At 42.1% G+C, this 23,739-nt stretch overlaps 1 protein-coding gene across 1 annotated transcript in view; it reads right to left on the bottom strand.

Moving 5' to 3' along the window:
* Window positions 1-3,679: 3,679 nt before the first annotated feature.
* GALNT12 (polypeptide N-acetylgalactosaminyltransferase 12) overlaps window positions 3,680-23,739 on the bottom strand; it is an 86,865-nt gene continuing 66,805 nt past the window's right edge. The window contains exons 8-10 of the mRNA XM_065399128.1: window positions 17,983-18,096; window positions 10,666-10,821; window positions 3,680-3,817 (exon numbers count right to left, since the gene is read on the bottom strand). Of these exons, the coding sequence (XP_065255200.1) occupies window positions 3,680-3,817; window positions 10,666-10,821; window positions 17,983-18,096 (408 nt within the window). The remainder of the gene's footprint in view (window positions 3,818-10,665; window positions 10,822-17,982; window positions 18,097-23,739) is intronic.

Below are 23,739 nucleotides of genomic sequence, written 5' to 3'. Positions count from 1 at the left end.
TTCCCCAGTGTGGCAGGCAGAGCTGAGACAGCAGTCTCCCTCCAAGTATTTACCATAGAGCTGATAAGGAACAGTCCAGAGACTGTACTGTGACTATGAAATCAGCCTCTCATAGAAACATGAGCCCCCAGGGGGACTAGAACTCTTTGATCAGGCCAAACAGACACAGAAGTTAACAGCAGCTAGTGTGGCATAGCCAGATTCAGGATGATTGGAACCAAGGCCAGGGATGGACAGTGTTGAGGCCAAATAAGCAACATTTTATTCAGGATCATAAAGGTCTCAGGAATGACAAGCACCCCATGAAAGAAGGTCCCAGGGTGGCTGGAGTCATCTGTGGCATGACCCGGGTGATATCTATATGTGAGAGGATAAGAGTAAAGTGTTAAATGGTCCTGCCACAGTACACATGCAGGCTGTGGTGTTCTTATCAATACATGGAGAGCTTCTGTTTAAACAAGTATATATTTATATATTACAAAGCACAGCAATGAGAAGTTGCTCTAAGCTTCAGCCAGCCAAAGCCTGGTCTGATCCCAGCTATCCAGAACCCTGTTTTTCAAAATGGGGGATGACCTTTGGTTTCTGTAGGCATACCTTACACAACAGCTACTGCACACGTAGAGTGGATCCCCTTTGGCCATGGTCCGGACATATGCCCCACAAGGCCCTATGGCTGGCATTAGTCTTGGTTGTAGCTCCACCCTTCCCTTGACACATCAATCTCTTCTCCAATGAGGTGAAGTCAAGAGTTCTCAACCCATCCCACTTAGGGGTACTGAAAGACTGACTCCCAGCCAGCCATGATCTCCCTCAAAGGGAACAGAATCTTACCATTTGGTAAAGGCACACTCTGTCCAGGCAGATGCTGGACTGTGCACTGATCCTATAGCCAAACGCATTACTAGGCTACTGGGGCGAGAGAGGGAGAAGAGAAGCAGCAGGTGGCCTGGCACACAAAAGCCCTAGAGTCACCAGCTGTAAATCCCTATCAGAGAGCAGACTGCATGCCATAGCTATAGAAATAGCAAACTGGTTCTGAGAGAGTGCCCCGACTTCTAAGTGAAGAGCCTGGAGTACATCAAATTTTTATCCCATGGTTGCTTCTGTGGTGAATTTGTATATAGTTACCTAGTCATTTCCTCAAACCAGAGGATTTGCTGTGAGAAAACAGGAGTTTTATGCAATTTTATGTTACTGTAAACCTAAACCTCACTGTTTTTCTTAACAGATGGTTCACACTAGGCTTTCTCTCTGTACAATTCTGTTGTGAAGTCTGTTTTTTCTTCATCTTATTTGCATATCACCACCTACAGGTGAAATCCTAAAGTCCTGACTTCATGAAAACTCAAAGTCTTCAATGGGAGATCTGTTCGTGTATGGACTGTAATATATGGCTCTTTAACTGATTAATATCATACAATGTTTAAAAGTACCAGAAGGAAACAGAAGTGACCAGATAATCTTGCTTTAATTTTAACACCTCTCTCTTATGCCAACATCTGGTTTTGATTTGTGGATCCAACAGAATGGCTTTTTTTTTTTTAAACTGAACACAGGTGCTACTAGCCAGTGAACAAAAGTGCTAATGAGTTTGAGCCTCTATTTAGTCCCTTCACAATCATGGTGATGCTACCTCACACTTTTATTTTATTGTCTCTTCCTCTCTTACGCGCACACACACACACACACACAGAGTCAGTTCTTTTATTTGTTCCCGTACTATATGTACTGGACTGAAGCCACTACCCTATTTCTTTGTAGATTTTTAGATATCCAGGGACAAATTCAATAGTCAGCTAAATGGCAATGTAAGTGGGTAAGGAAACAGTTGTAAATGGTTAGTGGTAAAGTTGTGTAATTTATACTAATTTGGTATCCAGCAGGTGAGTAAAACTACTGCAATTTGTATATAAACAGAGAGAGCGAGGCAAGAGGTTATTAGGAAAAAAGAACTAACAAGAGTGTAAGATAAAACAGTTGTCTTTTCCTATGTGCTTAAATGTTGGACGGATCAGGGCCAAAGATCAGAGAAATTTTGAGAGAAAAGTATTGAGACCGCAAGAAAGAAATACTTACAAAAGAGTTTTGAAACTATTAATTCACAAATTATTTTATTAGATCCAATATCAGTTTCATCAACCAAATCCACAGAGACAGAATTGTAAAGGTGCTTATAAAAACATTAGTTTTGCAACAATCTTGGAAGAACCTACATACATATTCTCTAAAGGCACAGAGTCCCCAACAATCATGAAATAAGTATGCAAATATGACATGAGTTCACCAGGATTCAGAAAAGGTATGGTTGTTTATATGGATAACAAGAACGTCCACAATTACAAAAGTAAGGATAAAAGAATAAGTATTTTGGAAGAGATATAAACACTCATGCTTTAGCACATAAGTGGACCTCTGACAGCGATAAGGAAGAAACTTGCTCTATGGGCTGAAGCATCTGTTGCTGACCACTGTCAAAGACAAACTACTGGACTATGATAACTTGTCTGATTTAGTATGGCAATTCCTATGCTCTAAGCAAACAACATCTTGTATAGATGCTAATTAAATATCCAGACTTCAGCAGGAATGTACATGATGAATTGAACAGCTTGTTATTCATAATCAAAATTCTTAGAAAACAATTACAATCATGAAAACAAATGTTTAGATTAGCATCAATTACAAAACTTATCACTTAAATTTATTACAAAACAATTTTTGTTTCAATGATTTTTGTAGAAAAGGAGTGCATTAACAGTAGCAATGAAACTGAAGTTATCCATTTTTAAATGTATTTGCTTAAAAACAGAACTTTGAATTAAAGCTTTAGTGTCTATGAGTCAGATCTTGAACGATTTGTGCATGCAGAACTTCCATTTGAAGTACATACTACACACTTCTAAGATTGGGCCCCATATGAATTTAATTTTCCCCCACAAAGTTATTTTTAATATTGGTGCTTTATTTCTTACACTAACGAAAGAGCAGTAAATAATCACTAATTTTACTCCAAAGATAACCTTAAGCAGCTTTATTAGGAATCTGTCAAGTACCATGAACATTTAAAATGTTATAACATTCAGTAAAATATGTGCAATCTGGAGTGTTATTTGTGCAAAATTATTAGGACCCAGTCTGGCTTGAGATGTAGATGTGCAACTCCACATTGATTTCAATGAGAGCTCTGCTTGACTTTCACATCTCAGGGCAGAATTTGACCTAAATTTACATTTTTGGAATTTAAAAGAAGAATCCTTAGCTAATATCTGTTAAAAAGCCACCACTGTAGAATGTTTTAGAAAAATAAAGATTTTAAAGTTACTGGCAGATAGCTTTAGTGCAATTACTTTCACTTCCTTACTTGCACACAGTAGGTTAAAAAAATATAGTCATGTATGAAAAACATAAAACATTTTAGAAACAGTATAGCTGCCAAGTAAAGAGAACAGTGGAAGAGGAGATTTCTGCAGCACAGTATATTCACAGTGCTCATTCAATAGAGTTCAACACTTAATGTCTTTTAGTGCTCCAGAAAACAAGGTTTACAACTTGTAAACAAGTTACAACTCTTTTCATACAAAAATAGATCAGCTATGTAATTTGTCCACAGATTTCCTAGCTGCTGACTAGAAAGTTAATATTTTCATATTCTGCCATACAGTTGATGACATCTGGATCAACTTCTTTCTTTGAAGAACCATTTTTGGTATTCTGAATTGCTACATGGTCGCAATAATGGTGCTGGATTGCCATTGTAAGAGTTAGACTCGGCTTGTAGGCACTTCTGGGTTTGTACATGGAACAAAGTACCATCCTACAAAAGATGATGGAAAATTATTATTTACAGCACAGTCTTAAGATTAGAGTTATTCATTAAATTTTACCATATTTGAAATGTAACAGGAAACATCTATATCTAAACTTATACTTTTCCTTAAAAGCACTGAACTGAATCCAAGGCGCCTGATGCCAAGGTCAAAAACTGTGTCTTTTGGGTTTACATGAATGTTGCTTTGCAGCAATGGGGCCCAAGAACCTCAATTTCTTTCTTACTGGCACAAGCTGTGGCTAGAGGAACCTAAGGGTTAAACTGCTCAAGATAGTTAAGACCACAGCAGACTGTGAAGAACTTCAAAAAGATCTCACAAAACTAACTGATTGGGCAACAAAATGGCAAATGAAATTTAATGTGGATAAATGTAAAGTAATGCACATTGGAAAAAATAACGCCAACTATACATACAATATGATGGGGGCTAATTTAGCTACAACTAATCAGGAAAGAGATCTTCGAGTCATCGTGGATAGTTCTCTGAAGACGTCCACGCAGTGTGCAGCAGCAGTCAAAAAAGCAAACAGGATGTTAGGAATCATTCAAAAAGGGATAGAGAATAAGACAGAGAATATCTTATTGCCCTTATATAAATCCATGGTACGCCCACATCTTGAATACTGCGTACAGATGTGGTCTCCTCATCTCAAAAAAGATATACTGGCATTAGAAAAGGTTCAGAGAAGGGCAACTAAAATGATTAGGGTCCCATATGAGCAAAGATTAAAGAGGCTAGGCCTTTTTAGCTTGGAAAAGAGGAGATTAAGGAGGGATATGATAGAGGTATATAAAATCATGAGTTGTGTGGAGAAAGTGAATAAGGAAAAGTTATTTACTTGTTCTCATAATATAAGAACTAGGGGCTACCAAATGAAATTAATGGGCAGCAGCTTTAAAACAAATAAAAGGAAGTTCTTCTTCATAGAGCGCACTGTCAACCTGTGGAACTCCTTGCGTGAAGAGGTTGTGAAGGCTAGGACTATAACAGGGTTTAAAAGAGAACTAGATAAATTCATGGAGGTTAAGTCCATTAATGGCTATTAGCCAGGATGGATAAGGAATGGTGTCCCTAGCTTCTGTTTGTCAGAAGGTGGAGATGGATGGCAGAAGAGAGATCACTTGATCATTACCTGTTAGGTTCACTCCCTCTGGGGCACCTGGCATTGGTCACTGTCGGTAGACAGGATACTGGGATGGATGGACCTTTGGTCTGACCTAGTATAGCCATTCTTATGTTCCCCTCATATGACCTTGTCTGACAAAAATCCTTAGCTTTTTGCTTATTTTGTAAACAGTTTTTATTTCTGTTGGTAGTTTTAGGAATTCTATATAATTTTTAAGGTAATTTACTCATCTTGCTTAGGTGGCCATAATTTTAGTGCCTCTATTCCAGGTGTGTCTCTTGCCCAGAATCTTTGTGAAGTTAGATGCCTATTTTGCTTCAGGGTAGTGCAAGCCTTGGATGGATGCAAGGTCTGCCAGCTCTTCATACACAGAGTCCCCAAGGAACATCAAGCTGACGCTTAAGGCCTTCTGATTACAGGAGTCTCGAGTTCATCCAAGCGAACCTCAACTCCGTCAGCAATGCCTGCCAAGAAATTAGGTTCCTAGGAAGCTACATATCCAACTGTGGAGAAATCAAAGTCCCCTTTCCCAGTCCAGGAGGAGGTTCCAGGACCCAGCTGTTTCCAGGTTAGGCCATAACCTCTCTTGGCTCCAATAGGCAACAAATACCTCCGATGCTAGTGTAGATGCACTGGTTCTGAGTGGAAAACAGGTTTTCCTGGTGCTCTGCCTCTTTGCCACCAGTAGCGGACTACTTGTTAAATCTTAAAAATCAAGGACTCTGACATCCATCAGTGTCAACAAATCTGCAATTTTGGCCTATTCCCCCTCCTGTTGAAGGTTTTTCCATCTTCAGTCCATGGTATCCAGGTTCATGAAAGGGTTGACCAATATCTACTAGTTTAAGTCCCAGTGCCAACACAGGATTTAAACTTAATTCTGATCAGGCTGCTGGGGTGAATTGCATGCTTTGATGGCTTGACCCACCACTTACTGTTTTACAAAAACAAAGCAGTACTAAAACATTATCCTAAGTTCCTCCCAAAGTTGGTGTCAGAGTTCCACTATGATGTTAGCTTGAGCAGACAGGATTTACAGTACTTATGTCACTCTTCTGCCCATCTTCCATCTGGGTTGCACTGCTTGCTGGTCTCTCATGAGTGGAAATATGAAGAGGTCCTCAAAAGAAGAGAAGTTACTTACGAGTTACTGTGTATCTTTAAGGGGTGCTTCTGCATATTCACACTCTCTACCTACCTCCCCCTCTCCCTCAGAATTCTTACACATCTCTGGATTCTGGGGTTCAGAAGAAAAGGACTGAGACTTACACTTCCCTTATCTAGCTTTAAGTCCCCAAACATTTGATGCCATGAAGCGATGCTTGTACATGGAAGACTGCAGAGCAGGCACCTTCAATCTCATGAGTGTGAATATGTAGAGGCATCCCTCAAAGAACCATAATTACTGGTAAATACCCTCTTTCTAAGGTATGCTAGTTCAATTAAAAGAATGGACCAAATCCTGCACTATGATAGCATGCACAACTACCATAGATTTCCATGGTAGTTATGTGTAATTTGAAGGCAGAATTTGTCTTAAAGAAACTTATTTCAACAGCTGTGAATTTAGGTTTAGATGAGCATGGTATAAGCGCCCGAAGAAATTACTGACACCTAGACACAACTCCATGTACCTCAAAGAACACATTCAAATGTTCACCATTCCCCATAGGTGTCTTGAAAGTTGGCCAAGTTATATACAACCAAATCCTATAGATAAACACCTTGGGACATTACACCACTGAGTTAGTGAAATTGTGCCTGTTTTCAGTTGGTAGACATCCACTTGTTTGGATATGCTAGAGTCTGGGCAAACTTTCTTCATTAGATATGACCTAACTAAAACAGGGAGATTTGGAAGTGAGAATATTTACTGCCTATAAAATTGGAGTTCTCCTAATAATCTGTCAAAAGATGCCTCTTTTGTTTCTTATATTAGAGATCCCACTATTTTGAAAATAAAAAAAAGCAAATTTATAGTGCACACCTATAAGATATCATTACAGCATATATTATACAACTTAAAATATATGCCCTTAAACAGATCTCTTTAGAAAGGGAATTAAAGGGAAAAAAATCTATATAATTGCTCCCATTACTACCTAGTTTCCTCTTACAAACAGCCTGATCCTGCAAGCCTGTGTTTGGTGCTCCCACTGGCTTCAGTAAGAGTTTCTGCAAGCAGATTGGGTTCTAAGTGGAATTTTTCATACATATAATGAACTAGGTCTCACAGAGGGCTTGTCTACACAGTGGGGTAATGCACACTAGCATGTGTACATTGATTTGCTCTGTATAGACCCTGCTGGTGTGCACTAAAGGTTCCCTACTGCGCTTTAACGTAGTACCGTTTCAATGGCAGTAAATTACTTTGGCATGCACCAACAGCATCTACACAGAGCAGTTAATGCACAACATGCTAGTGCACTTTAGAAATCACAGCCATGTAAATGTGTGTTACCCCACCATGTAGACAAGCCCAGGGATGAACTATTAACAGTTGTCTATTGCAAAATGCAAAAATTCTCTGATTTGGAAATAACTCTCATAACACATTACAAGAAAAATGTAATTATCATTGACAGCATAAAATTTGTGGGCCAAATCCAGAGGTCCTTTTTTTAGTTTCTACTCATTATTTACTTAGGGCCTGATTTAAAATCCATTGGATGTGCCCTGCATCAAAATGTGCCTGTTCACCATCTTAACCTCTGGCAGTGTAATGTATGGATATTTCGACAAATATTGGGAATCAATCTTCCCACCGACTTCAATGAGTTTTGGATCAGGCCTCATGTCTTTAAATCAGGCAATTACCATCAGTTTCAATACATGTCACAATATTAATGGTATGATTGTACATTATTACCAGCATCTAGAGAATACATGTCAGAACATAATACTGAACCTAATAACATCCACACACAAGACCATTATGTTGTCTAATGGCTAAAGTTTCTCATGATGAATAACCAACATCACAAACATAAATATCTAGGGAAACAACATTTAAGTTCTGTTGAAAAACAATACAGCTACTTCACAGCCGCTTATAAAATGCATCATCTTTAGCCAACACATGTAACAAACATCGTAAACAAAAATGCAACAAACAACCTAATTCTGCTCCTGTAGCGACTGCAGCCTCATCTCTTCTTCATTCTGTTTCTTTCATTTTTTTAGAGAATGATTCTTCAAACTCTGATTCACAACATTAAGGATTCCCATAATTATGCCTCTACATGGCAAAATGCATTTCCCCCCCTCTCTCTAAGTTTTTCCTAAATGCTTTTTTAATGACAGACTATGACCTCTGTCATCAATCTCTGATAAATTAGTGCAATTTTACAGTTTCATATCAATTCTATCCTCCAATTTACCTCTGTCCGACCTTTTTCCCTAAAAGAGCATATGAACTTTCCATACTACAGCTGGAGATTCTCAGTTTTGGATGCACAAAACATCACATGGGGGCATATGACAAATGGCAGCGTTCTAATTCCTCTCCTAACCTGTTCAAAAAGGCTTGTGCATGCTTCACTGGAGAATGGAAGGAACAATGTAAACCATAATTTCCATCAGCTAACTGCAGACCCCACAAAAGAGTCTAAACGCAAAAAAGAACCCAGCCTTAATTATAGCATTATTGCTGCCCTGTCACACTACATTATTCAGTTGGGTAATTTTTTCAGTAACAATTCCCAGTACAAATGTATTATTATCGGTATTTGTGGTAGGAGGTCATCTGAAGCTCAAAAAGGGAAGTTAGGTAGGAAGGGATAGATTTATAGAAAGCCATGAAGGTGGTGACTCGTAGTTTAAATCTAATGCAACAGAAGATGGGGAGCTAGTGTAGGGATTCAAAGGAAGTGATGTGATCAACTCAACAGCCATGGGAGAGGATTTCAGTGGCTCAAAATCAATACATTAGTCTTAAAAATTAATGCTTCTGAATGCACTGAACTCGGAAGTATTTCAAATCACATTTTTTCAAATCTTGCTTTTTCTGAAGTGTCTGGGATCCATTCAATGTGTCATCTTAGGATACATCTACACTGCACACTCCTTATGGCAGCACATAGAGTACATACACTATACACACCTCTAGCATGGGTATAAATAGCAGTGTAGACAGTAAGGCACTGCTTAGGTAAGTAAAAACACACCTGAACCCTGTGGGTATGTACCCTACACAGCTCTCTATATGGCCAAGCAGTCCCTTCCCCGTCGACATTGCAATTTTTAGCAATGTAGTATCCCAGTGGGAGCCTTTTCCCACTGCAGGGAAAGGCTCTGGCAGTGGGGATAGCAGCACATCAAAATGTGCCCTCCTCTGGGCTAAAAGTGAAAAGTGGGGTGGTGGCACCATTTTGATTGACTCCCAATACTTGTCAAAATATCCATACATTACACTGCCAGAGGTTAAGATGGTGAACAGGCACATTTTGATGCAGGGCACATTTTGATGTGATGTGATGGGGAAGGCAGCAGGGACTGTATGAGAAGGGGGCTGAGGGCTTGGGGGAAGGAGGAGGAGGTTATGGGGCATTGTAGATCGGAGGGGGGGATATTAAGGGGCTGTGAGCTATGGGGTATGTGTGACAGCTGGGGCAGCAGGTATGGTTCCTGGACAGCAGGATGTGGGAGGTATATATTGGTGGATAAAAGGATTGTGGGGGTAACAGGGACCATGGGGTGGCAGGGCAGCCTTGGGATACGCAGAGGTTGGAGGAAGTAGGTATGGCAGCAGGAGATGCTGTGGCTATGGGCAAGGAGAGGATAATACGAGTGATGTACAGGGGGATGTGAGTATGTGTTTGAATGTAAAGGGAAAGGGATTTGGGACGGGGAGGGCACAGAAGAATGGTAGGCAAGTGAGTGGACAGGGATAGTGGGGACTTCAATGAGTGAGGCATAAGGTCTATGGAGGCAGCAGGGAGCATGGGATTGGCAAGGAAGTCTTGGGACACAGAAAGATAGGGATAGAATGGCAGGAACAGCAACAGGTAGTGGTGTGGGTGGAGGCGGAGGCATTGCTGTGGTGGGCGATGGGGTTGGGAGACAGTGGTATGGTGAAAGGAAGACGGGGAGACAAGGGATGTGAGGAGACAAGCTGCTGTGTGTGTGTGTGTGAATAGGAGCAAAGAGACTATGGGGGGAAGATAGATGAGTGAGGGTGAGGTGGCACAAGCACCTGAAATACTCTCCCAGCACTGGTGCCTCAGGATGCCAATATAATACAGTTGAAGGTACCAAGACAGGAATGCCAGAGGTGCTGAGTGACCCTACAATCAGGCACCATCAGCACAGAGGGACTGGACTCATTCCACAGCCCATTTTCCCAAGACTCTTTCCCCCACACATATCACCACTCACCCTGCTCCCTCCCTCATTGCCATACCATGACTCTTCAGCCAAAAATGGGCCATTTAAGAATTTTTTTTCTGAGTCTCACCTGTTTTGTACTCACATAGTAAGAAAATTATGATTTTTTGTGATTTGAAAATGGACTCGCTTCCAGATGCTAGCACCACATAAGAGGTAGGCTACTTTTACAATTAATGGCATAATTTTGGATTGATAAGACAATTCATCATAATGGTTTCTATCTAAAAGCTCTGGATGTAACACCCCAACCCATGTTCTGTGTTTGTGCTGCTTGCATGATGACCAGAAACAATAAAGTTAAAAAACTGACACGCTTACCTCTCTGAAAACAAATTTCTGATTTTCAGGAATATTTTGAACATTGTCTTGACACAAGTACATTGTCAAATAGTCAGTCCCGGAATCAACTGCTGCACAGGCTTCAGGCTGCCGGGTGTTGTAACGTATTTCATTATGAGATGTATATTCGAAAAACTGCCAATCCCAGACAGGGAACAAAGGACATTAATGTTACATGTGCAGTATGCAAACAAAAAGCATTTTATTAGAAAAAAGGATGCAGTAAAGGTAAAAATTTCCATCTATCAATGTGCTAATATGGTCACTTAGAGTTGCCTGTTCATTTAGAGTTGGAGAGAAATTCTGTTGAGAGTTTTCGTTCCAGGAGTCTTGACTACTAGTACTTACTTTACTTTCTATGTGAAAGCAATCCTGCAGCAGTATTATCACCAGATATTGTTTCTGGTAGCACCCACAATGTGCTAAATGCTGTACAAACATGAAGGAAAGCAGAGTTCCCTATACTGAAAAAGTTACAAAGCTTACAGGTTGATTTAAAAGTTTGATTGTAATGCAATAGTTTTTAATCTATATCATCACTACACTGGGATGGAGACTAGTTTATAGATTGACACTAGGCCTCCATAATTTTAGTGTCACAAATAATGTCATTTTTAATTAAGAAGTTTGTTGTTCATTGAAACTTTAAAATGTTCAGTTTAATCAAAAACTTGTTTCCAATTACAGTTTACAGTATGCAAGATGAAGTGCATTTCACTACGTCAATTTTCAGGATGATATTCTCAGAAAAATTAGGTACAGCTTCTTTTAAACATAAATAGGATTTTAAGGAAGTTGTGTGGCATTGGTTATTGTATGATACTCTACAATCCAGTTTTGGTTGCATTCCTGGGCATCTCACACCTTGTGCCATTAAGGCTGAAAATGCTGTAATGGTAATAATTGGGGTAATAGAAATTTGCTAGGAATTCTAGCAAAACCAGACTTTTTCCCTACTTTTCCTGGAGCTACAGTGATATTTATCACGGATTTTTGCCAAAATTTGGACTTCATCAAAGGGTATGGGTGAAGTTTAAATAGTTATTTGTATTTAGCATGCTTGTAAATCATCTTGAGCACTATTATGCATGGATGTGAGGGATGTTTAAATTGTTTTAGGGGGACTAAGTTATACTTACTATGGTAAGACAAGAGACTTATCCACCCCAGAAAATATCGTACACATTGTTATCAGTGCAGCTGCCCTAGTGTTAAAAACAGTTTAACTGACAGCATAGAAGAGAAAACCATTTACAAAACAGTTTTAGGAAGTATGACTGAGGCTCTATGGAAACAAATATACCTGAAACAATTGAAAACAGCACTGTAGTGGGGCAACTGCCCCACTCCTGGAGGATTTAGGCTGCAGCAGGCCAGTGCGCCTGTGCAGATGGGCAGCCAATCGGGGAAGGGCTTATTGGGAGACAATCAGGGCCAGGCTCAGCCCTATAAAAAGGCTGCTCAGGGAGAGAGCAGTCAGTCTGTCCTGGGCCTTTGAGAGGGGAAGGTCTGTCTCCAGAGGGAGAAACTAGCACCTGGGACAGGGCAGTGTTGGGCAGGCCTGGGGGAGCAGAAGAGAACTCCAGCCTGGTGTCTGCCAGACTGCAGGCCCTGAGGGGAAGGGCCTAGCCGGTGCGAGGGGCTGAAGGGGAAGCAGCCCAGGGACATGGACAGACGGAGGGGAGAGAAGGACAGTGAGGCTGCCGCCAGAGGGTCCCTGGGCCGGGATCCCCCCCTTGCAGTACACCCAGCCATTGCCCATAGGGAGCAGCCATTATAGACTATGCCAGATTCCTGACAAGAGGGATCACACTCAGAGGGTGTGGTTGGACATGATGGCTGGGGTGTGGGACTGCTGATCACCCTCCCCACCCCCAGAAGGGGGTGTGGATGGACTGAGGGGCATTGCTGGAGGTCCTGAAGAGAACGCCACGAGCTGGAGAGCGACGCGGGCTCAGACGCCAACCAAGGGCGAGACAACGGGTGGGACACCACCAGAAGAGGGCGCTCCACTGGACTGAGCTAATTCCTGAGACGACCAATAGGAGGTGCCAGGTGGTGAGTCCCAACTCCGTTACAAGCACCCAATGTTAATATGTACAAAATATTCTAGTGTAGAAAGGTCAAGGTAAGTAATTTAAAAATACTTTTTAAAAAGCCACTATAGAGAACTGCTGGAGGACCACATTTTATAGATCACATAAGCTTCCAGAAGCCACACTGTAAGAGCCTAATGCTTTGTAACTAACTAAATAAAAATAAATATATTGAGATATACCTATCTCATAGAACTAGAAGGGACCTCAAAAGGTCATCGAGTCCAGCCCCCTGTCTTCACTAGCAGGACCAAGTACTGATTTTTGCCCCAGATCCCTAAGTGGCCCCCTCAAGGATTGAACTCACAACCCTGGGTTTAGCAGGCCAATGCTCAAACCAGGGCCGGCTCCAGGCACCAGCCGAGCAAGCTGGTGCTTGGGGCGGCAGCTTGTAGGGGGCGGCATTCCGCCCAATCCTAGGGCGGCACGGCTGCTTTTTTTTGTTTTGTTTTGTTCCACTCCAGCCACCCTGTAGGGGGCAGCGGTGCGGAGGACGGGAGTGCCCTGCAGCAAGCCCGGCAGGGCAGCCCGCATCCTTCCCTCCCAGCCAACTGGAGCGGTGCGGAGCCCTCCCGGCAGGGGGCACGGCGGGAGGGGCCGCGTGATAGCGCCCCGCTGAAGCCCTGGCCACCCCCTTCTCTCTCTCCCCCTGCTCCTTTCCCCTCCCCCCCGCTAGCCAGGGCACATCTGCAGGGCAGGGAGTCCCCCTGCACCCTGGCTTTGGCTGCACTGCAGGTTTTTTTTCTCGCTTTGCTGTTCTGGCCGCCGCGGGGTTTTTTTTTTAATGCTTGGGGCGGCCAGAAAGCCAGAGCCAGCCCTGGCTCAAACCACTGAAAATGAAATTTCTGTTCTGTGGGAAATGCTGACTTAAAAAAGAATTGGAACGAAATGTTGAATTTTCTTATGGAATGAAAACTTTTTATTTGAAACCACAGAAGCATTTCATTTTGATAATGCTGAAACATTAAAAAATAAAATATTAGATATATAATTTTAAAATTAATGTAAACAAAATGAACTGAAATAATATTGAAACACAACATTTTGACATTATTGAAATGATTCATCCTCCCATAAGTTTGTTGAAATCAACACGTTCCAATGAAATGTCTCAATTTTCACAGAACTGCATTTTCTGATGCTAAACTGTTCCACTGAAAAATTTTCAACCAGCTCTACTTGCAACATGGTTCACACCACTTTTTAAAGAAAGTACCAACCATCTCAATTTTATAATAATGGAAATATCAATAGTCATAATTAGCACATCACACATTCCCATGCAGGAGAGTAAGGTTATATTTCTTGATTTGATTTCTTATTCCTCATGTTGAGCACACCTTCCTGGGCAGGGACTACATCACAGTCCAAACTAGCCTTTGTAGCAGCACAAGGAGATGCATTTAATACATTCTATAGAGCCAATATGGAAATATTCAGCAAACACTCCCTATCAGTGTGGAACTGAGGGTATGTCTGCACTACAGCCCTAAGTTGACCTATGTTAGCTTGACTTACAGTAATTATTGTGGTGGCTGATGTCCACACTACCCTCCTTCTGTCGGTGGTGTGCACCCTCGCCAGGGGCACTTCCACTGACTGAAGAGTGGCAGTGTGGAGGGCTGAAAGTCAGGGCTCTCGGCTCCCTGCCAGGAGCCCAGCAGTCCCCCCTGGCTGTCAGCTCCTAGTTGGGAGTGGGGGCCAGCCACCTCGGCTTCTCAGCTCTCTGAGTGGGAAGACTCCAGGCAGCAGCCCAGCTGGGAGTGGGGAGCTGGGGGTAGCAGGGTTCTAGCTACCTGGCTTGTCAATTTCACGGCTTCTGGAGCCATGAAATTGACAAGATAGCCAACAGCCCATGGAAGTAACAGTGTCTACACAGACACTGCATCACCCTAACTACAGTGACATAAACACTATGCCTCTCGTGGAGGTGGAGTTATGATGTCAGTGTAGTAGGGCACTTACACTGGTGGGACAAGGCGGTCGTGTGTACACTTACATCATTAGGTCGACATAAGCTGCCTTATGTTCCCTTCTCAGGGACCTGCTCACAAAACCAGGCTTTTACATTCCACCCCTCCACTTCCCATTTGTCTAAAAATGATCAGTTGTGAAACAGTAACATCCCTGTGATGAGTGCTCTGTGAACCAGCCTCCCCCATGGCCACAATGTCATCTTAGCTCCAATGGTGATCCCTAGAAATTTTATTCTATCATGGGGGACCCATAATCATAGAATTCTGGAAGGGACCTCAAGAGGTCTCCTAGTCCAGTCCCCTACACTCATGGCAAGACTAAATATTATCTAGACCATCCTTGACAGGTGCTTCTCTAACCTGTTTTTAAAAATCTCCAACCTCCCTAGGCAACTTATTCCAGTGCTTAACTACCCTGAAAGTTAGGAAGTTTTCCCTAATGTTCAAGTCTAAACCTCTCTTGCTGCAATTTAAGCCCATTGCTTCTTGTCCTATTCTCAGAGGTTAAACAATTTTTCTCCCTCTTCCTTGTAACAACCTCAGTCGTCTTTTCTCCAGACTGAAAAAACTGGGTTTGTTCAATCTTCCCTCATAGGTCATGTTTTCTAGATCTTTAATAATTTTTGTTGCTCTTATCTGGACTTTCTCCAATTCAGCCACATCTTTCCTGAAATCTTGTGTCCAGAACTGGACAGAATACTCCAGCTGAGCCTAATCAGTGTGATCTCTCACCACTGATTCTTAACCATACTGAGAAAGGCACTGGACTTTTGAGGGTTTGAACATGAAGGCCAGCTACAACCTGTCACTGACAAAACTTCCCAGACTGGAGGTGGTGTTCAGCCTGCTTTCAGACTTGCATCCAAGCAGATTTGGCTCCTACCACTCCAAACAATAATGGATCAGCTTCTGCAGCCAACACTGGCCTCACCTTCTTTCCCCAATGAGTCCAAATATCTTCCTTCTATACCCCACTCAGACTGATGCCACCCTTCTTATAACTTTTAGCCCAGTGGTTAGGGTAATTACTTGGAATGTGGGAGATCTGGGTTCAATTTCCCCCTCTGGCTGCTTGGAAAAGAGATTTGAACTTGGAACTCCCATGTTGCAAAAGAGTGTCCTAGCCACAGGTCTATGGGATATTCTGGAGCGGACTCCTAACCTCCCCTGTTAATGCTGTTCCATTTTTATAAATTAAGTAGTCATTGGAGCAAGGACTTGAACTTGGGAGTCCCACACCCTTGTGCAACATTAGCAAATTCTGGTGACATCTTCTGTGAGTGCCCCCATGTTTTGGAGCAGGGCATTGAAATTTGGCAGGGGGTGGCCTGTCTGTCAGGGATGTGCCTTTTACTATTCCTGTTGACTGCATAGGAAGACTGGGAGCTGGGGGGGGGGGGCGGGGGTGTTATATTGTGATATCTTCACAATAGAATGGGAGTTAATTTTCTATTTCTAATAAAAAAAAAAAAAGAATTACAAATTGTCGTCCTGTCACAATAACCTTTTAAAAGCAGGAAAATAAATAGTTCTCTCTATTGGTTTTGCTCTTGTACCCTGATTTTTTTTTCTATTGGAACAAAGCTGAAATTAATGTTTTTGTTGAAAAACTTTCATTAGAATATGAAAATATCCTAAAAAGGAACAGAAACCCCTGAGTATAAAATTACTGGATGAGTGACTTTTGGAGTTCATCCATTCCTATGGATGTGATTAGCTCCGATGTCAATCCATGGAAGTAGTCACTTCTTCCTCACAAGAAGCTAGCTGACTAAATTATCTGTTTATCTATTTCATTAATCATCTCACTGAACTACTCATTTGAAACAGCGTGTTGGGGGAGGAGGACTGAATTGTGGAACAAGGAAAGGATGACATTTAGTGTGCTTAAAATCTAAGATATGCTTAACCTCACCCAAATCCCTTGGCTTTATGATGTATAACTACACCCCCACCCTTCATCTGTCTTTGTCTTCAGGGCAGGGACTGTTTCCTGTGTTTAGAAAGTACCCACACATTTTGGCCTCTGCTGCAATCTAAACAACCAATACTATTAAATACTAACACTGATAATATAGCTACTAATAATAAATCTTACTGCCATATGATAAATCATGGCAGGAACAACTCTGTTCTCAATTAAATTCAATGGAAGCTTGGAATACCTTCCCCCCCCCCCCCAAAAAAGAAGGTAAAATGGATTCTGTATTGAAAGTTTCCCTTTGAAGATAGCTTTGCTCACACCCCTTTATATTTTAAGTTTCTTCATAGTCTGACAGTTTCCAGAAGTTTACAAAGGTGACTGGTAAATTGCATGACCCTCCTCAACTCTGGTGCTCCTCTGAAACTATTTATCCTTGTCCCTGTTCACCACCCCAAACCCAGCCACCTGCCCAAGTTTTCTAGTCCCTCCTGCCATACACTTACACTCCTCTGTCTCTCAACCACACACCTAGATATTTGACCACCCCTTCCACTATGGGCACGCCGTACCTCCTCAGTCCTGGAAGGAACCAGAAGACATACCAGGATGGCTGATACACCAATACATCAGAAAGAGTGCTGGCATGTGGAGGCACCAATCAGTCCTCAGAGTTATGTGAAACCCCAGCATTAAAAGGCTACTTACTCAAATATCTTAAGTTATTACAGTCCTGGAGCCCTGCAACACTTTCAGAAGGTTAAGGTCTCATGACTGTATGTAGATAGATTAAAATTGTACACAAAACTAAAGCCATTTTTGTACTTGGTATTTCAAACCATGAGAAGTATGGTGAGGCTAACAGGCTTCAAACCAAGAACGCAAAAACCAAAGCTGAGAAAGGATCAGATTCTAAGGGAGTTTAGAAGAAACACCTTTACCCAGGAAGGCAATTAATATGTATATCTTTTAAAAAGTTAAACAAGTATTCAGATGAGAACACATTTTAAAAGGTACAATTGCTTGACAGATGTGGGGAGACTTAGATGGGTCAACATGGCCTAGTTATCTTCCAAATGCAACTTAGAACTGTAAAAACCTGACTTCAGTTTTCTATGGGGCACAAGAAAGTTAACAGAATCTCATGGAGAAAACAAAAATAGGAATGGTGCTGACTAAGATCACAGTGCAGTGGCCACATGTCCCCTCAGAAATACTGTGGAGCATTTTTACTTTGTATCATACATCCTAAGACAGTTAATCATAACACTCATCATAACTACAGTAAAAAAACAAATCTTACCTGATTTTGTCCCATGCCGTGGCATGGATATAATATGATTCTGTGCCCTGTTACTTCATGCTCATTTGGAGGATTATAATCAAAGCAGTAATTTGCCATTCCTCTATTTTTCAGCTAAATAAGAAAAAAAGAACAAATTAAAGCATCAGCCTGAAGTAAATACATTTGTGTCACTTCATACCCCATGTTGTTTTATAGGCTTCCCACTCGCAGTTCTGAACCCTGGTAGAGCTGGTTTCACTGAATCAGGGCCTGGCAACAATAGACCTGATAGAGGTGACTTTGTAAACTGAACCTGATAATAATGGACCAGAATAGACCTCGTGCAGCTGGCTTTGCTGAACCAGAACCTGGCAGCAGCAGACCTGGTGGCAGCAACTTTGACAGATTGGATTGGAGCAGACCGGCTATTGCTGACTTGATTGGACTGGGCCATGCCTGGCAGAAGTGTATGGGAGGCACTCACTTGGGTTGCCACATAGTCTAACTGGATTCTTGAGTCAGGTTTAGGTAAATGGGGACTGTATCTGAACAGTAATTTGGGCCCCCAGCAAACTAGTCAATTAACCACTGAGCCCAGGAAATCTGCCATATATCCGTAGTTCTTTTTCTCTTTTTGTTCATTTAATTTTTTGTTTTTTAAATAGAGATTTATTTCAATTTGAAAAATGAAAGAACTCTCGTGTGCTTTCAGAGTGGAGAAAAAACCCTGTGAAGGCAACTAGTGTTTAGGATTTAAGTTCCTAAAACCTGCATGTGGATACAATTTCAATGGCGACTTGAACCAAATGTTTTTATTTTTATTTTTAAAGGTATGACTAGTCATCATGTTGAACCCAGCCTTTCTTACTGCTATTGCCACTTGCAGAAAGATTACATTATGTTGTTTTTTTATTAAATATTCCACAGGCAAATCAATAAGAACTTCCAATTAATAAAAATATCCAAGATAAACAAAAGTTACTTGAAAATTAGTTGAACCAGGGCATAATGATGATTTTAAAATGTATACATGCTTTGCACACTCACATATTATCCACTTAAACTAATGTTGAAACAAAACAACTTCTGTAAATAAACATTAAAGCTAAATGCCTCTTTTACCTGAATCCTACTATGTCGAATATAAAAGAATAAAACAGGCAGGGTTAGTATCCCTGTGACTATTGAAGGTGTAATTTTGCTTCTTAAGTATTAGGTGATAATTATATCCATAGTTTCCAATGCAGAGAATGAATAGACATGAATAAATTAGGACAAATCAAAGTAAAACAAGTGAAAGGGTATTCCACAAATATTTTTCTTTACTTTGGGTAGTAGGTAAAAGTGGAGGAAAACAAATCTCCTCTTTCCACTTTTTTTTGGATCCATTTGCACTGTAATACTTTTAGCTTCAAGAACACTCCTTACACACCCTTCTCCAGATGTTTATCACCATTCTGGTGAGTGCATTAACACCACTAATCAACATGTGACTAAACAATAAGAGTGATTTTGAATTCTGATGATCTCTATCTGAGCAGCTGTAAACCTTGCAGTTTAGTGGTGCTTTCCAGAGCTAAAGGAAGTCTCCCTGGCTTCCTTTTTATTGTAGAGTGGCTTGGATTGAAGGCAGTTGCATTAGAACCTCTTCTATCCCTTTTGTAAATTATGGTTTGACCAAGAGAAATTTTAATTTACATTTAACACCGATAAAGGGCTACATACAAAAATAGAAAAGTAAAATTGAGCAAAGCTTGAAACAACTCTATAAATTACAACCTTCCCCCCAACACTTGCACCCAATACCTATAATTTCTGATATGAAGGAATATCAGATTTAAGTTATGCTGAATTATAAATGACAATTTTCTTACATAAACTAAAATCATAAATGGGTTTCTCTTGCCTTTAATTGACTTCAGAGTTACTCATTAGTATGCTCAGAAATCTAATTGTGTTGCCACACTAGCCATTTATTCCAATGGGAAGATCAACTGAGTCAAATATTCACCCCAGCTGTCACTCCCCAGATGACTGCTCCAAGCAAAGAAGTCACCAAGAGTGCTCCACTAGCATCTGACCAGCATAAATATTCTCTTGCCTATACTCCATTAAACATCACAATGATTATCTCCCCATTTAAGTTAGCAATACAATATTATTGACTTTTAGGCACAACACTATTTTGTGTCTGTGCATAAGTTAACTACAAACCAAATTACTGCACACAGATACAACTCTTTCTTTGTATGCTGTAGACATAAAGGAGAAGAAAATTTAAACAGGGTTCTGAAACTGAAAACTCAAAAGAGAAAACACTATAAAAGATGCCTAATTACCTCAAATTTCAATTCAGAACAACTTTTTATATATTTATGCTCCATCATTATGTCATCTCATCTTTGTGTCCCCTACACACACTTTTGTTGTGCAGACAAACTACTAACATGTAGTGCCAGTATTTCAGCCTGACTATAACTGGATCGCTTATTTTGCGAATTCCAGAATTTTCTAATGTCATGTTACAGCCATAAAGTAGGCCTTTTAGAGATCTATGAACCTTATATATGGGTACAACCAGGTACTAAGCACCTAAATGATGCAAGATGCACCTGCAGATATTTGCACCCATAAACTGCAGGTTTAAAAATCTGGTCCTGAAACCATTTATGCATGAATTCACCAGTCTCTTGTTCCAAGGAAGGAACAGATGAGAGAGGGTTTGTGAAAACACTATCTTCTCCCATTAACTGATGAAGACAGTTTGTTTTGCGCTGACAAAAATAGTACCATAATAGTATCCATTCATTCATGTACTCTCTCTTAATATTTTTTTCCCAACACGTATCAAACAAGCTTAAATCATGCAAGAAGAGCTAAAGTAAGAGTATAAACAGAAACTTAGTATGGGATTTTAAATGTGTCTGTGACTTACCTTAATATTTTAGTAGAATGCTGCATTAAAGAAAATAAGAACAAGAAAATATTTGTTCTCCTTATGAAGCGTTTAGTTCAGCTCATAAAAGTTGTCAATAATTCTGTCTATGCAGGATTTCTGATTGTTTCTTTGCCTACATAATTTTTTTTCTTCCATGCTCTGTATTCTGTGACCACAGTTTGTCACCATTCCCTTTGGAGGTTGGGGATAGGTAATTTAAACTGCAATTGTTAAAACATTCTGAAATATTAGGAACCATTTGTGACAGGAAGACAGGATAGAATTTTCAAAAAGTGCTCAACATTGGCTCATTGTTACTTGGAGAGGAGTTAGACTTCCAACAACTAGTGCTTTTGAAAATCCCCCTCCTAAAATCATAGGCTAACTGTGTTTGTGCCCTTCCACTTCCTCAAAGCCTAACAGATTTCAAAGAAGTGGGGATGGAGGGCGAGGTCTCTTGTCTGGATCTGTATTAACAACCTATTCAAGAGCTTCATTTACAGATGAATAACCTTTTTGTTGCCTTTTGATATTATCACTACAGATCCAAAAAAAAGCAGTGATAAACACCAAGGATGTAGGACAGAGGCAGCTCTCTTACCTAAAGAATGACTGGAAGTATGCTTTCCTGAACTGGACATCAGACCTCAAGGTGAGATCAACAGTAATGCTGGACAAAGGTATGGACTGAGCGCCAAGCGTTGGCTCTGCAAATCTCTATGACACGGATTTTCTGAAGGCATACCTGTGACACAGAGACCCCTGGGCAAAGGGTCCCCTGTTCTTTGCAAACATCTCTCACCTCAGACCTGACAAACTCACTGTACCAAAGAAATATTACAGGATATTTATCCATAAAGGGCAACATGTGAAGTATCTACAGAAAGCTTGTAACTAAAATTAGTCACCAGGGTAATATTTCTCAGTGATGGCCCACTCCAAGAAGAGGGAGTTGTCACCCCTGCCTAGTCAGCTGGTGAGGTAAGGCAAGGTTCTATTGTCTACCCTTGCCATATCCCAGAGCAAGCAATGAAAACCATCTCAGACAACAGCAAACAATTGAAACCATTTGGACATGAAAAGGGACATTATAGCAGGCAGGAGATCACCCTGGCTATGAATAAAGACAAAACACTGTTTTAGTATAACAGAATGTAGAGAAAGGCACTCTGGGTCCATTCACTGAGGAAACCCCTTAAGGAATGTGGGGTTTTCATGAACATTTGTATTCTGGTTCTTGCACAACCAGTCGGCTCTGCGAACAAATGAACTTTGTGGAGAAAACCTATTTGTTAGATAGGAAAGGTAACTATTGATAAGTATAGACCAGTGTTCCCTCTAATTTTGTACGTCAATGTGCGGAATGAATTTTATTATGTGCACCAATATGGAGGTGATATGAGGTGGGGGTGGGACCAAGAGGTTCGGAGTGTGGGAGGGGGCTCAGAGCTGAGGCAGAGGGTTGGGGTGGGGTTGGGGATGAGGGGATTGGGGTGTAGGAGGGGGCTCAGGGCTAGGGCAGCAGGTTGGGGTGTGTGGGCTCTGGCTGGGGGTGAGGAGTTCGGGGTGCAGGAGGGGGTTCAGGGCTAGGACAGAGGATTGGGGTGTGGGGGGAGGGGTTAGGGCTCTGGCTGAGGTGCAGGCTGCCCTGAGACTGCTGCGGGGAGAGAGGACTCCCCCCAGCCCTCCCTCACTGCGGCAGCTCTGGCGGGGCTGAGCTGGGGGAAGGGCAGCTCCAGAGGGCCTGGGGCAGGCCCACGGAGGGGCTCCTCTCCCTGGCAGCTCCAGAGGGGCTGGGCCAGGCCAGGGGACCTGTGCAGCCCTAAATAGCCTGCTGCGTGGCTGCGCAGCTTACAGGGAACCTAGGTGTAGACCCACATCACATTGTATGATTTTTGTTTTGTGTTGTGCCCAGTTGTTTCCATCATTTTCTCCCGCTTCTAGTTAAATCAGGGGTGGGCAAACTTTTTGTCCCAAGGGCCACATCTGGGTGGAGAAATTGTTTGCAGAGCCATGAATGTAGGGCTAGGGCAGGGGGTTGGGGTGTGGGAGGGGGTGTGGTGTGCAGGAAGGGGCTCAGGGCAAGGGGTTTGGGTGCAGGTAGTGTGCAGGGTGTAGGAGGGGGCTCAGGGCAGGGGGTTGGGGGTGTGGGGTTGGCGGCCCTGCGCCGCTTACCTTGAGTGGCTCCAGGGTGGCAGTGGCACACAGCAGGACTAAGGCAGGCTCCCACCTGCCCTGGCCCCACGCAACTCCCGGAAGTGGCTGGCATGTCCGGCAGTGGCTCCTGGGGGTGGGGTGGGGCAGGTGGCTCTGCCGCACTCTGCCCTCGCCTGCGGGTACCACCCCCAAAGCTCCTATTGGCCGTGGTTCCCTGTTCCTGGCTAATGGGAGCTGTGGGAGGCGGTGCATGGAGCCCTCTGCCGCCCCCCCCCCCCGGGGCCGCAAGGACGTAGTGCCGGCCACTTCCGGGAATGGCGCAGGGCCAGGGCAGGCAGGGAGCCTGCCTTAGCCCTGCTGCACCAAGGGGCTGGCAATCCCGTGATTGAAAAGCTCTGACGAGCTCGATTGAAAGCCCTGACGAGCCGGATCCGGCACACAGGCTGTAGTTTTCCCTCCCCTGAGTTAAATCTTTATTTTTTCTTATAATATAGAACAAAAGTAGGTTTATTTAAGTGCTCACAAGTGATGTGACTTACAGGAGTGGTGATGGAAAGTAAAAAAGGTAAAATGGGGTATAGTGCACCTTTGGGTGCAGAAAGGATGTTGAATTTATGTGAGTAGCCAGTTTCAGGGGCTGGATAGCACAAGGGAACGGTTCAAAAGGACTTGGAGACTGG

The sequence above is a fragment of the Emys orbicularis genome, chromosome 2 (genome assembly GCF_028017835.1).
Source record: "Emys orbicularis isolate rEmyOrb1 chromosome 2, rEmyOrb1.hap1, whole genome shotgun sequence".
Classification (NCBI taxonomy): Eukaryota; Metazoa; Chordata; order Testudines; family Emydidae; genus Emys; species Emys orbicularis.
This window is presented reverse-complemented; position numbering and strand designations above follow the sequence as displayed.